At 36.1% G+C, this 15,838-nt stretch overlaps 1 protein-coding gene across 9 annotated transcripts in view; it reads right to left on the bottom strand.

The window, feature by feature from the left end:
• Positions 1–15,838, bottom strand: part of DCUN1D2 (defective in cullin neddylation 1 domain containing 2) — a 24,624-nt gene that overhangs the window by 6,491 nt on the left and 2,295 nt on the right. For 7 of the 9 annotated variants that reach the window (XM_035894408.1, XM_009638909.2, XM_035894410.1 and 4 more), the window contains exons 3-4: positions 12,663–12,831; positions 10,079–10,209 (exon numbers count right to left, since the gene is read on the bottom strand). In XM_035894408.1, coding sequence (XP_035750301.1) covers positions 10,079–10,209; positions 12,663–12,831 — 300 coding nt within the window. Of the gene's footprint in view, positions 1–2,568; positions 2,631–3,922; positions 4,020–10,078; positions 10,210–12,662; positions 12,832–15,838 lie in introns of those variants that run through there. The other 2 variants (XR_004842034.1, XR_004842033.1) reach the window with 2 other exon arrangements.

The raw sequence follows: 15,838 nt of genomic DNA on the forward strand, positions 1-15,838 counted from the left end.
CCTTTTTCCCCACTCAAAAGAGTGCACCCCTAAACAAAAAAAAAAAAAAAAAAAAAAGGTGTTATGCCACGGGAGTTGTGTGTCCCCAAACAAAGATGTTTTTGCAAGGCATTGATTTCTTGGGCAGCCTTAGGAATACCTATTTCAATGCTGCATAGATATGAAGGCATCATTACAAATAAAATAAAATCAAACTACAGTTACAAAAATATGCCGGTTTTGTATCAAAAAAATATGCTTCCCACATTACAGACTAATAATGCAAGCTTTATAAACGGAAAGGAGAAGACAGATGCATGAATCTCTGGAACACCTAGCAAAGACCAGTTTAGAAGAGACTTCACTGCGAACATCCACGTTCATATCCAAAACATAAAAGTGCTGAATGGTTAATGTTTAAAGAACATCATAAAAATAGCACATAATATACCATATGTTGTACAATGGTGTGAACTTCCCCTTCACCCCAAAATATTTGCAGTGTCAATATCTAGCGAGTGTTGTATGTCATGTAGCCCCTTCATTATAACGGCTTTATAGTCCAAAGTTTTTGCATACACTGAAACAAAGCTTCAATATCTAGATATTCAGCTTTCTAGATATCTAGTCTAGTTGTGGCTAGCATCTATAAAGCCTTCTGTAGTATAATCCTAAGAACTGAGTCACCTAAAAGTGATATAATTTACCATTACAAAATTATTAAAACTAAAATTGCTAAAAAAATGTTATAAATACATACAATATCTAAGTAAAACAAGTTCAAGAAGGAGGAAAAGGTTGGTAAAATAATGTTTTAATGATTTTAAACATTATTTTGCTAAATAACCTTTATTATAGTAAACATGTTTTGGTATGTTCTAAAAGGAGTTATTCACACTTTTGAATTATTTAAACAATCAGCTTTTCACAATCAGAAGTAAAGCATTTTGCATGCGGTATGATCTATTTTGAAACATTAAAGCCTGACTGAACAGAAAGCTTGAAGTGATAACAAATTAGCACAATTAATGCAGAAGGAGAAATACATTATCAGCTAGACAGCCTGTGTCTACTTTCAAGATTTGATCAAATGCTTATCTTGTTAAAGGAAAAAAAAAAAAAAGAAAAAAAAGAGTCATTATTAGATTCTTGCATGAATCAGAATAATAATAATTAAAAAAAAAAAAAAAAAGAAGAGTTCCTCATCCCTTTGCTATGATTTTGGACGTGGGCAATGAAGTCACTGCACCCAAGTAATCAAGGAAGTGAGAAAACAGAAAGATAAATGAACAGATAGCAAGGAATCAGCTGGAGAGAGTAGGATTTATGAGGGACATGAAATGAAATTCATTTAGACCTGCTGTGCCGAAACAGCACTCTGGGACTGCAGCACTCGTCAGCCCCTGCCAAACAGAGCTTCCCACCTCTCAGACTGCCCTACCAACAGAGCTCTTCATGCAGTCGTGTTCAAAGCTGTCAGAATATCAAAACTAATTCACCTAAATTACTGATATAATTTAAAAGAAAAAAGGCTGAAGGCATTACATTGGCTTCCTAATGACATTTTAAAATCTTTAAGTTATTTATAAGAATACTTTAATATGAGCCACTGTTGTCGTCATAATCCCTCGTTAGCATATTAACTAGGTTCTGTACACTATGATGTTAGAGTCTATCATGTATTAGAGCTTGGAAACAAATAATTTATTTTCTTTTCATTTTTTGAGATTAACTGATTGTCCCAGTATTGCCTTTTTCTTCCTTTATTGATGTTTAATCTTCTTACCAATATTGTAAAGCTTTGCTACTTTGTATGTCATCTCTACGAGAGACTTTGGGCAGCTTGTTATAAGCACCAGTGCTCACCAACGGGTCTCATTCAAGGAGTACTCTCTCAAAGTACACGGGCAGCATTTTTTTTTTTCCAAAATAATAGGATGTACCAGCCTTACCCAGTCCATCTACAGGCACAAACCAGCAAATTAGTAAAGAACGTAACAAAGCTTGTAGGAGGAAAAAGTTACTTTTATTAGACCAGTTAACAAGGATGCAAAAAAAAAAAGTTTTGGAAATGGAAATTTCATAGCCAAGAGCCCCTTTGAGGCTTTCTTTCCCCAGTGTTTTAACCAAAACTTACTCTGTAGCTTTGAAAACAAGAGTAGCCAACAAACTCTCCCATTCCCAACACTTTATATAAAATTAATCTGGACAGGTGCAAGACACAAAAATCTATTTTATCATTCAATCACCTTGTAAAAATATATTTTTCAGCCTCTGTAAGAGACTGAACTTCTGAGGTTTTCTTTACAGTCATATAATTTGCCCTAAAGTATGATTTGGTTGATATTCATTAATCTCTTTCTTCTTGTTTTCTCACTGTGACCACAGGCAAGTATCATACTTCTGCAAAGCTAAAGCAAAAACTACATTGCACAAAATCATTTGTTTCAATAAAATTCCTGGACACTGTGCTAAAACTAGTGCAGATGTGGGAACAGTGGAAACTGGTGTTAGTCTATCTCAACAACTGGACTATCATACTGCCTGACCGACAAACATCAAATGAATACTTGCAAGATTCAGTGAGTTACTTGATTCCTTCTTTCCTCAGCTCTGAATGATTTTAAGAGTCTTCTTTGGCCTCCAAATTACTAAGAACATGGACACAAGAATTAGTTTCTTTCCTAATCAGAACATTTTCTTCTTCTACAAACAAATGAAACCCACATACCAAAATAATAAGAAAATACCATCAGGATTCAACGTAAAAAGCTTCACCAAACTGCTGAAAGTTTAGAGCAAGATAGCCCTTATCTGCAATTAGGAGCTCACCCAGAGAAAGAAAAGAGAAGGGGAAAAAAACAGTTAAGTGGTAGGATACAAATACAGGAAGCAGCTAAACTCAGGATCCAGCAGAGTTGGATCCACTCATCCCTGCAAAGCCATAAGCAAAGAGCTTCCCAGTGCTCTATGTTGGGGGATGCATAACACACAGTGTCAGAGTTAAGTCCCTGTCATGGACAGGGAAGAGTGGTGAAGCAGAGCACGTGGATTTCAGAAGAGCTCTGCAGGAATCGGGCAGGGTCTGACTGTGCCTATTAACTCTATCTCAGCATCTGCCACTCTGAAGCAGGCTGATTCCACGCAGAACCTTTCATGTTTGTTACCTTGAGCATCAACTGCACAAACGCAGATAAACCGCTTTTGAATGTGAGCTAGGCTTAGAAGAAGATAGCTATCTAACCGTCAATTTGAGTGCAGCCTAACAAACCTGATGGTAGCCAGTTCCAAAATCCTTCCATCTCTGCAAATCTCGCCACGTACAATTCAGATAAACTACAACAGAGGACTTAAAGTTGACTGGATACACGTTTCCCAAATAAGAGCCAAACACGGGTAAAGGAATCAGTGAGTCATTACTAGAACCAGCAGTTATGCCACACTTTTGCTGCTACTATTGGCCTTTTTTGATCAGAGCACCTAAGCTTCTCTTAAGTTGGTGGCATTTTCAGAAAGAAAAATGTGAACAAAAATAAAGCAAGGACCATACACACAGACCAAGGCCATTGAAACATCTAAAATACAGCATTCGCAGACCTCTTCCAAAGTAAACATGAAATTAATTTATTGAACTCCCTCAGCTTCTTCCATCCACTCACTCCTACAAACACCCTACAAATGGATCAACCTAATTCTTTACTGAAAGTGGAGGAAATCTTGACAACTAGTTGGGGGGGGCAAGGGTGGGGAAGAAGGAGGGGAAAAAAAAAAAAAAAAAAAAAAAAAGATGTCCTTCCCTAATGTCTAAGTGTCTCTTCAAAGAATCTTAAAGAATCTTGAGATACTGCTATGATGAAAGCCAAAGTTGATGTTCCTTCAATTAAAAAGAGCACGTTATACTCATCTGCTCATAGAAGATGCAACCTCCTTGAAGTCCACATACCGGATGCAAAGATAGTCATTCTTCTGGTCTTGAGGTAATATTTGATTCAAGTCTGAGTGCCCTCCTCATGTATCATCTCTTGCTTGATCCCAGGAAACTGGCAGAGAAAAGGAAGCACAACCTTTTGAGCCAGCAAGCAGGCGAAGGGACCACAAAGGAGTGATGAAGGACCAAATCTGCTTTTTGTTTCCATGTTCAAAGTCGAAGACCATGAAAGAATGCATTAAGTTCCTCCATAGTGCTGAAACAAACTGTAGTAAACTCCTGTGCATAAGGAATCACATGAACATGTCTTGTTGGGGCTCAAAGGGAGACCCATTAACAGACTCACAGTAAGTACCAGATTAAAAAAAAAAAAATAAAAAAGAAAGATGGAGCTAAGGCCTTGTTTTGAGCTTGAACAGCATCCTTAGAAATCTGAACTGCTCTGTATACAACATGACAAAAGATCTATAATCCTACTCTTTAGTACACTTAACCAAGAGCTAGGATGCAAAATTTCACTCAGACTGCAGTAGAAAAAGCTAAAACTTGGGAGCTGAGGGTGAGACAAACCTCTCCAAATCAGCACCATGCAAACCTTAAAGATTTATTGTACTAAATACAGTAGCGAGAAGATGAGAGAGCAGGTTAAACAGACAGAATCACAGTTATCCATAACAATTCTTTGTAAAAGTCTCCTGGCAAACCAGACCTTAATAAATTGCACCTTTTACATTATCTCAAAATATATACAAAACACTCAGATGAAGTTTAATATCTCTAAATATTATGCTTGCCAGGTCCAATACTCAGCCATTGAGATGGCACTGCTGTGTTGAAACCTTGCTATCCTTTTTCCTTGAAGTCTGTCCACCACTTAGAGGACAGTTATAAGCATCCATCTTTTTCTTAGATAATAATCAAATCTATTCAGATGTATTTGAAAGACATTTGACAGTTGGGTCCTGAGTAATATTAATCAGAACATGATTTTCTGCTTAAAGAAAATCACAGTAGACCTTACGCTATATGCTTTTGCCTCCTGCATCTCACGACTTACATGAGCTATCACCTAGAGGGACTGATACTACTTTTACTTCTTTAAACAGCATGTGTCCAGACTGAAGCACACTACTTGACAATATTAAGCTAATAAAAGTAAAGGGAAGCATTCAAGTTGGATGAGACTATAGAGACAGAAGTCCTACAGATATGAAGAGAAACAGAAATTCCCTAGTATCACCCCACAAACTGTGGAAAAGAAACTCCTGTAAAAGGCAGTCCTATTTCTAGGAATGAGTATCGGTGAACTTCGTGTCTGTTTCAGGGAATGACAGACCAGATGCAACTTAACTTATTAATTTATTCTTCCCATCTAATTACATAAAGGCAGAATCTCTTGCATTGTTTTTAAGAGGAACTGTAGAATAAGAAGAAATTAAAAGGCAATGGAAGCAGGCTGCTCTAATAATAAATAGAACACAGAACTGCACACACACAACCTTCTCCCCAAACCACTTTCCTGGAGCAAAATCCACTGCATCGTGAAGACAACTGTGTCTGCTGTCACCAAAATTATTCTATCACCAAAAAAACCTTCTAAGAAGGGCTTCTGTGCCTTCTCATTCCCTCCACTACAAATGGCAGCTGGTGTAATACAAGATAGTACGTGTCCTGCCGATATATCCCGAAAGAGAAATGCTTGGAATACATGGAGATTTTTTTCAAGATACGCTCCAGGCAAAACAGTTCAATGAAAACTGACAGTAATCTCAGAAACAACTTCTAGAAATTCAGTCTGAAAGCACTGGTGCCCAAAGTGAATCTACAGACATGGTACAATTCATCTCTGTATGCTGAAACAACCTCAGACTGCTACCTACCATCTTTGAGACTTCACAGAGGTCAAAGGAGGTTCTAGAAGAACCTCAGATTTTCTCTGTCAAATTGTGAGAAGGTAACTTGTCCATGGGAGTCAGTCCTGTATGTAATGCTGTTCAATATTTAACCGACTCAGATGATACAACAAAGAAAACTTGTATTAAATCTGCAACTTATACAAAGCCTGAAAAAAGGTTTAGCATGGTAGAGGGCAGGATTAGAATTCAAAATTATTTGGACAAATTGGAAAACCACTTGGAAATAAATAAGAACAATTTAATTAAAGAGAAGTGCAAAGTCATATACCTAGTGGGAATAATCAGCTGCAGAAATACAAGATCAGAATTAACTGGGTGCATTGCAGTTATGCAGAAACCAAATAATACAATAGGTCACAAACTGCAGACAGTATCAGTATCACAAACATAAACTTAATAATGGGACGTAAGACAAGGAGCAAAATATCTAAGGCACATGGAAGACATCTAGCTTGTTTGGGTACTGCAAGACAAGAGAAAGTTAGATCAACTGGACTGCAAAGGAAAAGAGAGTTGGAAGACATGAATCCCATACCAGAGTTGGAAGATAAAATTTATCAGGGTAGTCGCTTTTACTCAGACTAAAGAGTAAGGGAAGACAGATACATAGTTGCCAAATATGTAAAAAGTTGTTACTAACTCTAAGGAAACACGTATTCTGCATATTTACCCTGGATGGGTAAGTACTGAACTGAAGAATTCAGAAACAGAGATTTAAGTTATATGGTAGAAGAAAAAAAAAAACAACCAAACTAACAATAGGTTTGACAAAGCACAGACATAGATGTATGAGGCCTGCCATTGAAAATAAATAAAGTAATAACTGCTGTTTATCACTTTTTAAACCAGCATAGATTTTTTTTTTAAAAAAGTAACCTGAAACATGTTAAAATACTGATAAAGCAATGAATATGACTCATAACCAAAGCACTGCCATTGAGACACTGTAGAGGTATTTCAGTAATTTTTTTATAGATTCAATATGTTAAGATAATAAACATGAAAAGTAGTTGCATAAATGAGTCGTCTTTGCCTATCACAGAGATTTTTCTGGTGAGGTCTATTCTCAAGAGTTATTTCTGTTAAAAAAAAGATGCATTAGCACTTAGCCTGAAGGATCCAACAGAAGGACCATTTTAATTATGTCTTCTTTTATAAAAAGTTTTTATTAACAATCTGCTAAGAACAAGAATTTCCCATTTGTCACTGGCGCTATGTGAAACTTGCTTAGTTTTCAAATAGGCGTATTCATAGGTCACGTGCATACCTGAGAACCAAGCAATATTCTTTTAGCCTACAAGTCACTCCCCCAAACAATGAGTGCAACAACTACAAGACTTGGTGATTTAAGCTCCGAGTGTAGTAAGAGGAAGCACTGAATACTTCACACCCTAGAAAAGTGACATTCAAATGTTCTGTAACTGGAAGTTGGGAAAGACCTCCCTTGATTATCCCCACTTCATTAATTAAAACCATTCACATTTATCCCTACTTGACATAAACTTACTGACCTCTTAGTCTTCAAGTCATAATTCAAATGTGAACGTACAGGAATGAGTAGGCAAGCACCATCATAGGAGCATGTCACCAGAAACATTTTAAGGCAAGCAGCTAGGGCAGTAGGTTAGCAGCATACTTGGGTAGCACTGCATGTCATCTAACATGCATGAGGGGAAGAAGGGGAGGTCAACACCTTAAGATGACCTCGACAGAGCTAGTCAGAGATTTATACCAGCTCATCTGGCACCAAGTCTATCTGGACTGAATTCATAAAAGCACCCTGAGCCAAGGCTCCAAACTTAGCAAGAGAAAAACAGGCTTTGTACATGGATGAGGTAAATTCCCACATCTCCTTGACAATAGAGCGTACAGTCATTGGGACACAAATACCAAACACCTCTATGTTATTTGTGGAGGGAGGGAGGGAAGATGGACAGTTTCTCATTCTAGGAGAAAATACATAGCGTATACAAAGAGGATATAAAATAAAAAAAGCACCTAAGCCTATCTTAAATGTATCTGAGGCAACTGGAATTCTCAGCTCATACAGACACTCCTGTAAGATAACTGACTGAGTTTTTTTCCTTGCTGAAAAAGAACAAACATAACTCTCAGAATAATCGCAGCAGGAAGCAGTAAGTTGTACTTACGCCAACCTGTAAACTTACTTTCTTCTTCCATCTTTCTGCTCCGCTGAATATAACTGCATTCCCTGAAAAGACTGTAACTCCAAAACTATACAGTGTCAATTTTTATTTGGATAAGCTATCACTGACCTCAATCACTCAAAAATGTCCTATTAGTCAATATGCTTGCTCAGGACTGTCTTTGTACTCGACCTATAGTGATCCAGGTTCACACCAGAGAGAAATATGGTGTATCTCTACTGAAATAACAGCAGTGGCACCTGCTTACATATGTTTAGTATCTAGAATCATCTTAGCAAACCCAGCAAAAGTCTGATGAAAAATGCCACCAAAATACTGCCATTTAAGAACTAAGCACTACTTGACATTAAGAAACAGTATTACTAGAATTATTAAAATTCCTGAAAACTGAAATCAGCAACAGTTCAAATTGACTCCTTCTACAGTTTATTTTAAGCTTAACTTTAATTTTTGCACTTCTTACTTTCTCCCACTCATACTTCAACTCTTAGTGCAAGAAGGCACTTAGGTGTTTTATTGCCAAAAAGTACCATTCTTACACAACAGAGAAGACAGACTTACAAACGAAAGGGCCTCCATACCCTATAAACAGAAGTAATGGAAAATAAGAAGTTTCCCTTTTTGTCCTCATGCCAAATAAACAGTACATTCAGTTCCATAATCTGGGTTGGGCTGTCTTCTCTCCTCCTCTCTTTGTACAGGCTTAGGTGAAAAGCTTTTGATACATTATTTCCCAAGTACATGAGTTTCACATTGGAACTGATCCAATTAAAACAGGAAGACATTTATAATATTTCTTTAGGTATCCCAGAAATTGCCATCTCAGCTGTAACTGACTTACCTTTTCCGCAATCTGAAAGTACTTTTTAATGAAGAGAGGCAAGAAAATGAACAACTACCAAGTGACTTTAATTCCAACCAGCCTCACAGAACCACTAGGAGACTATTTAATTTTTGTGTCTGGAGAGGTGGCATGTGATCCATGAAGGAGTGACACATGTAATAAAAATGAAATTGCTGCAAAAAATAAAGAAAAAATGGAAACTGGCTAAAAGATATCCACAGTTTAAAAAAGGAAAAAAAAACCCAACAAAAAAAAACCCACTGGGAAAGACAAGAGATATTATTCAAAGTAATTCCCAAGAAAGAACGTGGAGCAGATGCCTCTGGTTGAGAAGGACTAAATCAATATTCTACTCCTCCATTTCACTACTCTTCCAACAATTTTTCAGAAAAAGTATTTATTAATGTGCTTGCCTATTAAGGTAGAGACAGAGTTAAAGTAGCTATGCTAAAGAAACCCCACTTCCTCTTACCCACAGCACAGACAGAACAGTGATGATGGCACGGTGCTATTCTATACACAAACCAGTTTCCTTCCTACACAGTATCTTTTGAAAGCGGACATAAACTTGAAAGGATATCAGATTTCATCTTACAATTTTTTTTCTATTCACAAACTATAGTTATTTTTGATTCCAAGAGAATAAAACATTGGAATTTAAATCACATATCCATTTTGCTCCAGCAATACAAGTCATGGATTGGGACAAATCTCAAACTTTATAAAGAATAATAATTTAATATTTTATAAACTGTATGCCTATTTCTACTAACTAGCTTTGAACAAGTCCGTAATATTATTTTTCCAAACTTTACATAAAAAAATTAGCTAAAACTAAAAATTCTTAAAAAGAACAATAACTTCTGCCCAGAGTTTTCTCCCTCTTTTCAGATATAGACATCTTGTTTCAGTTGTTCTGAACAAAACGGAAAACACAAGGAGTTCACTAGCTCAGTCTTTTTAAAAATAAAAGAATTTGACAGGTCTGTAAGAACTGCAGGAACTTCCTTTGAGAAGAGGAGAGAGAATGTCAATACTAGCAGAAAACCCCATTAAATTATCTGTACCAAGGGGGCATCTTAAAGAAGAGATTAACTGAAAGAAGATGGGAAAGACGAGAAGTCAGTGAAAGAAATCAACAGTGAATTTACTATACAATCATCAATGAGAAAACTGTATTACTGGAAGCATTTGGAATTTACTTCACTCTCTGTTGATATTTTCTCAATTTTTTTCTACTTACCTAGACCTTTTTGTCCAGGGTTTTTAGCAAAGTTAAAAGTAAATTGATAAAAATCTTTGAACTTCATTGGATCCTTTAGCTCCTGTTCCAGTCTTGGCAATAGAGTTTTTAGCTTTTCTGTGGTGTCACACCTGTTCAAAAGAGGTTATATTATTTGTAAATATTTAAAATTTCTTTTTACTCTTTTTTTTCCTTCTTCATTTTTTAAGGTTTCATTTCAGAGCAAAATAAAACACTAGTTAAGATAAAGGAAGAGTATCTGTCTGGATAGCATTCTTAAAAATACACACAGTCACATGTCTTTACTAAGTGATTTTAAGTGGAACATTATATATAGGCATCCATTAAGTACACAACCCAAATAGGATTCAGTGGTTTAACTTCTTTTCTCTTCACAAGTTTATGAACTCAAACAATAGATGTGATTCTGTTCTTAAAGAACTTACAAACCTCACTGAAATCTGCTATCCTTTCCCCTTTTACAGCTGTTGTAACACAAGGGCATGAGTTTTTTCTTTAATCTAGATAGCCATTACTTATTCCCTGCTCTACCCAAATGAAGAGCTGCATACCATGTTTACAGTTAACCTTAACATTAGAGAACTTTCCAACAAAATGAACTATTATTTGCCATCATCCTCTCCCCACCATAGAAAGCTTGCAGATAAAACCTAGGAAAAAAAAAGAAAAAAAAAAGAAAAAAAAAAAAAAAGTGTCTTTGGCAGTAGCTTGAAGGCTGACAAACTGTTAACAGCCTGGCACAGGTAAGCTAGGATAGAATCAAGTTACTGAGATTCTAACAGAAACACATCCCTTAATAACACAAGACTGGAGCCTTTTCAGTGAAAGCACCTGAGCTGACAATAAAAATCCATAAAATGCAGATGCAGTTTTAACTGTCTTGCATGGTACAAATAGAAATAAGTACCCTTCTGGCCTCCAGCAGTACCTGGCAGAGAAAAGATAAAGACTTCTGCCAACAGGCTTCAACTGAGAACTTCAGTTTCATGGAAACTTGATCTAGTTAACAATAGGACAAATATCACACCTTCCCATATGTATCCTAAAGGTGCTATATGAACTAAGCCTCAGGAAATGTCTCTTCACTCAAATCTTCACCTACATTCAATGCTAAAAACCACAGACGCTGCACCTCCAGTATATAACAAAGTCATTCCAAATTCTCAATAACCACTATACCAGTGGCAAGCAGGTATGATCAGATTATGCTCCCAAGAACACAATAATATGTGTTGAGCAAAGAGAGATAAAAATCACAGATCTCTGCGGACCTGTATCAGAGACAGTCATGAGGACATAGGAGCAATGCGACAATGAAGTTACAAAACAAAATCCAAGCCAGAAGCCACAGCTGTTTTAGCAAAGCCTTTTTAAGAGGTTACATCAAATAGTGCTGGTGGCCTTTAATGTAACAGCATGAGCATTTGATTGCTGTCCATGGCAAGAAAATCATAGTTATTCTTACAGTCTCTACCCAAAGCTACACAAAGGGACAAAATAAAGCAGCGCGCTTCAGATGTTATCAAATGTTATTTCATCACAGTTTCTGAATACCCTGACGTAAAAAGGAAATCTTAGAAAGAAGCCAATAACCAATGAGGTCAGTAACAACAGACTGCTAGGACCCCTGCCAAAGAAACAACCACCATGTTTGTGAGAAGTTGGTCTACTGTAGAAAGGTATTGATAAGGTGTCATTCTAAGACCAAACGAAATTATTTAGCTACAAAAAAAATGTATAAGTAACAAACTGTAATTCTCCACCTATCTAATGTAACCTGACTAAAAAAAAAAAAAAAAAAAATCATTTTGATACCTCTCTATATTAGAAATACTGCATCTCTTCCAGGGAAAAATTATACACAAAATACTATTTTATGGGGATAAATGCTTGACTTAATCGCTAAACAGAGGAAATGCAGTTTAACCTCTAAGTCTATTATCCAGAACAGCTCCATAATCCAGGAAGGAAAAAAATTTTATCAGTTACATCACAGTCAGACTAACAATCTTTCCTACTACCAATACCCTCATTTTTATTTCTATTTCTTATAGATATTCTGTACAAATGACATATCTAGTATACAAGGCAATAAAAGAAAATTATGGTTTGTAAAACTGGTAAAGAGGAAAAAAAGTTGCATTTGGTGGTAATAAGGTAAAGAAATGAATATTCTTTTCTGCTTCGACACTGACTGAACTTTTTTTTACCTTCATACAACTCCAGTGACTTCCAGCTTTTAACAGCACACAATTCAAATCAAAACCTTAACACAACCATGCATGTCTCTATGAATTACAGGAAAAGATCAGCATATCTGTCTGTTTTCCTTGCTGTACAGGTAGGAATTATTTTGCTTCACCCTTACTGTGGTCATTGTTAAGGCTTTGCAGTAAAGCACCAATTTAAGAAAGATGGGACACTACAGGCATTTAGTACCTGTTAAGCTTGGCACCAGCCTTACCAGCTTTTTGAAGCCTCCCACTTAATTAAATTAAAAATCTTTTAAGTGTAAACTGAGCTCAGGCCTTACATTTTGAACTATGCAGAAATTGATACTTACCCCAACTCTGTCATGCCATCAACAAATTCCTTTTTACTGAATTCACATTGAGTAGCTGCCCTGAACTTCCATGCTACAACCAGAACACTGATACTGGCTGGGTCCAGGCTTAAATCATCACAGAACTGTTGAATCCCATCAATGCCAATTTTATTTTCATCTTGGGGGTCTGCAGTTCAAAATACAGAGAGGAGAACTGTAATTATTTACAAAAACTATTTACAACTAGTCATCTGCACAGCTTTAATATGCTGCATAACACAGGTCTTCATTTTTTCACAAGCTTCACAAATGTCTTCACTTGAAATCTAGTTAATTTTAGAAGTACCTTGATGAGGATCTGTAAATAGATTAAATATCCTGCAAATTTCCCTAAATATTCTGCAAATTTCCCTAGAAATTGGTTTGCTACTTTTTCCTAAATTCGTCAGCTAATGCCAATGAAGTAGTTTTGTCTTCTCTCCACAATGCTCTATGAAAGACCTGAATTAACTGAGGAGATTCCTGACTACATCTAAAAAACAGTAAGGCTGATAAACACATAAAAATGTACAATATATATATTGGTTAGCATGTATTAAACTTTAAAAGAAGAACAAAACCAAAAAACCCCTAACAAAAACACACCTATCAAGTGAGGCCACAGATTTTTTTTCCTGATAGGGATATATGATCATCCACCATAACTGCTTAAAGACCACAATTAACTCAAAACATTTTTGGTTTTTAATTATATGCCAGGGAAACTGCCAAAACATTGCTCAAACAATGCCTTAACACAACAGGGTCTTAAGCTAAACAATACCAACTTAAGAAATACTATGTTTCAGTAGTACTACCTTACTACCTTTTTTGGATGTCAGAAACATACTTTGTAACTAAATATGTCAGGGGAGATGCCATTGGAACAATTCATTGTTATGGGAACTGTGCAATACTTGTTTGGGGGAAAAAAACCCCAAACAAACAACAAAATAACACCTCTAGTTTTCAAAGCTTGACAGTTTGCAAATTACAAAGCTGTCTTTCCCAGCTTTTGATAGGAAGACACTGCAGTATTGTAAGTTGGGCTATGCAGAAAAATATCCATCAAGTAAATTTAAGATTAACTCCCTAAACTAGTAAGATTTTCAGTCATGCTAGCTTTTGAGTCCTTAACCAATGAGTTGATAAAAAAATTAAAAAAAATAAGTCTAAAGAAAACTAATTTTTTTTTTTTTGGCATGGGGGTGGGGTTAAGGATGTAGGGTGTTAAGCTAAAATCTCTTCCACTTTTCCAGTCAACATGGCAGAAGAGATGCTAAAATGCAGAGGACATCAATTTAGAAAACAAATATTTATATTCATTAAACAAAGAATTACGCCCATGGTATAATTCAGGGACCTTCGAGCAGAAAGCAAACATATCTATTCTACTATATGCTAGATCTAGTTCTAAGTAAAATGCATTTCATTTGGGGAGTAATTGAAGAATCAAGGGCAAAAAGTGAGCTGGTGTTGAAATCAGTGGAAAAATTCTGATGGATTTCCACAAGGACTGTTTCATCCTTACATTTCACACCACCCAGGTAACTAGGAACAAAAATGAAACTGTTGTTTTGATGGAGTTGCTGGATAAACAGATAAGAAAACTAAAATGAAGACAGCACGGAAAATGAAAGGCCTCTCATCTCAAGTTTCAAATATAGCGCAATGTATGTAGTATTCTATAGGCCCTGTAGCACAAAGGAATTCCTTCTTGTTGTGAGGCCAATGACTCAGGTTTAAGCTGCGTATGAAAAAAGGAAAGGTACCTCACCAAACCTTTTATTGTTTTCTCTCAAATCTTGTGAAGGTTTTGTTCAAGTGTACAACTTTACTTCAGTGTTAAAGTGTTAGCAGTGCAAAGGTGTGCTGCTAACCAAAACACAGACGTAAAACTGACTACACTTTCTTCCACAAAAGCCAAGTGGTGCAGTTTGCTACTGCTAGAAAATTATGGATAATAAAAACATTTGTGATTTTTTTTTTCCATTTCAGATATTCTTAGTAGCATTTACAAATTGATATATATTTTTGACCCAGTAATCTCCAAGACTGATATGCAAGGAGCAAGCAAAAGATTTAGCTGTGTGTTATATATATGTTATATATCTATTTATACATATATATAAAACAAACCAAAAAAGTGATTCTCCAGATGAGATTTTTTTTTTTCCACAAAGGAAATGCTATAATATGGCTGATTCTTTGTCCCTACGCAATCCATTACCGCATGAAAATGAAATACTGAAGAACATCTATACTTAAAATAAAACACATTATGTAAAAAGTAACAAAAAAGGTGGAAACAGTATCACAAGAACAGGCTAAAGCGTATACAAAGCATGCCATATACTGCAATTTGAAAAGTACATAAAATCATAGCTGAGTAATTGTTAAGAGTTCAGTTTTTAAAACATGAGATGTATGGATCTCAGCAGGGGCTGGTATCACCTCCGCTCCAACACGTAATGGACAATGCACACACTCATGGCAGGTGGCCACATCTCAGAGAGCCCTGTTAACCTGGATCACGTACATTCTTATATTTACATGACTATTTTTTTTTCTTCTGTTCTTAACAATGCTGTAAAATAGAAATTAATAGACAAGAAACAACTCTGCCTTTAATCCACTTCCCCGTAGTTTTCCCTCCAAGCCTCTCTGAACAGGCCTGTCCCTTTTGCTGTAATACGCCAGCACAAAGAATAAATTAAGGATGGAGTTGCCAGGACTAGTTTTTGAGATTTCTTATTTGACTGTTTTGTCAGACTCCTAGCTGTAATGTTATCTGAAACAGTTGTGATTTTAATGTGTAGAAATACTACTATATTTGAACAAAATTAACTCCCCCAAATATTAGTATAAGAATCATATGTATTTTTTTGCCACACAAAGTGCATGGTACATATATTTAATAGCAGCCACTGGCAACAAATCAAATAAGTTGCATCATAAGCTTTACTCTGCTTTCCACCATATGTAAGTGACGCTACTTCCTCATGATAGGTCTAATTTCCTATTGTGAATCTGCTTTAAACTCCACAGGAACATCTACAGCAGTTGTGTACTGAACATTAAGAGCATTTAAAACCTTTTCCATTCCTATCTCACCACAGCAAACACAGAGTGAAAGGCAAAAGCTAGCAGTCTTT

This window comes from Egretta garzetta, unplaced genomic scaffold (genome assembly GCF_000687185.1).
Source record: "Egretta garzetta isolate BGI_Z169 unplaced genomic scaffold, ASM68718v1 scaffold5, whole genome shotgun sequence".
Lineage (NCBI taxonomy): Eukaryota > Metazoa > Chordata > Aves > Pelecaniformes > Ardeidae > Egretta > Egretta garzetta.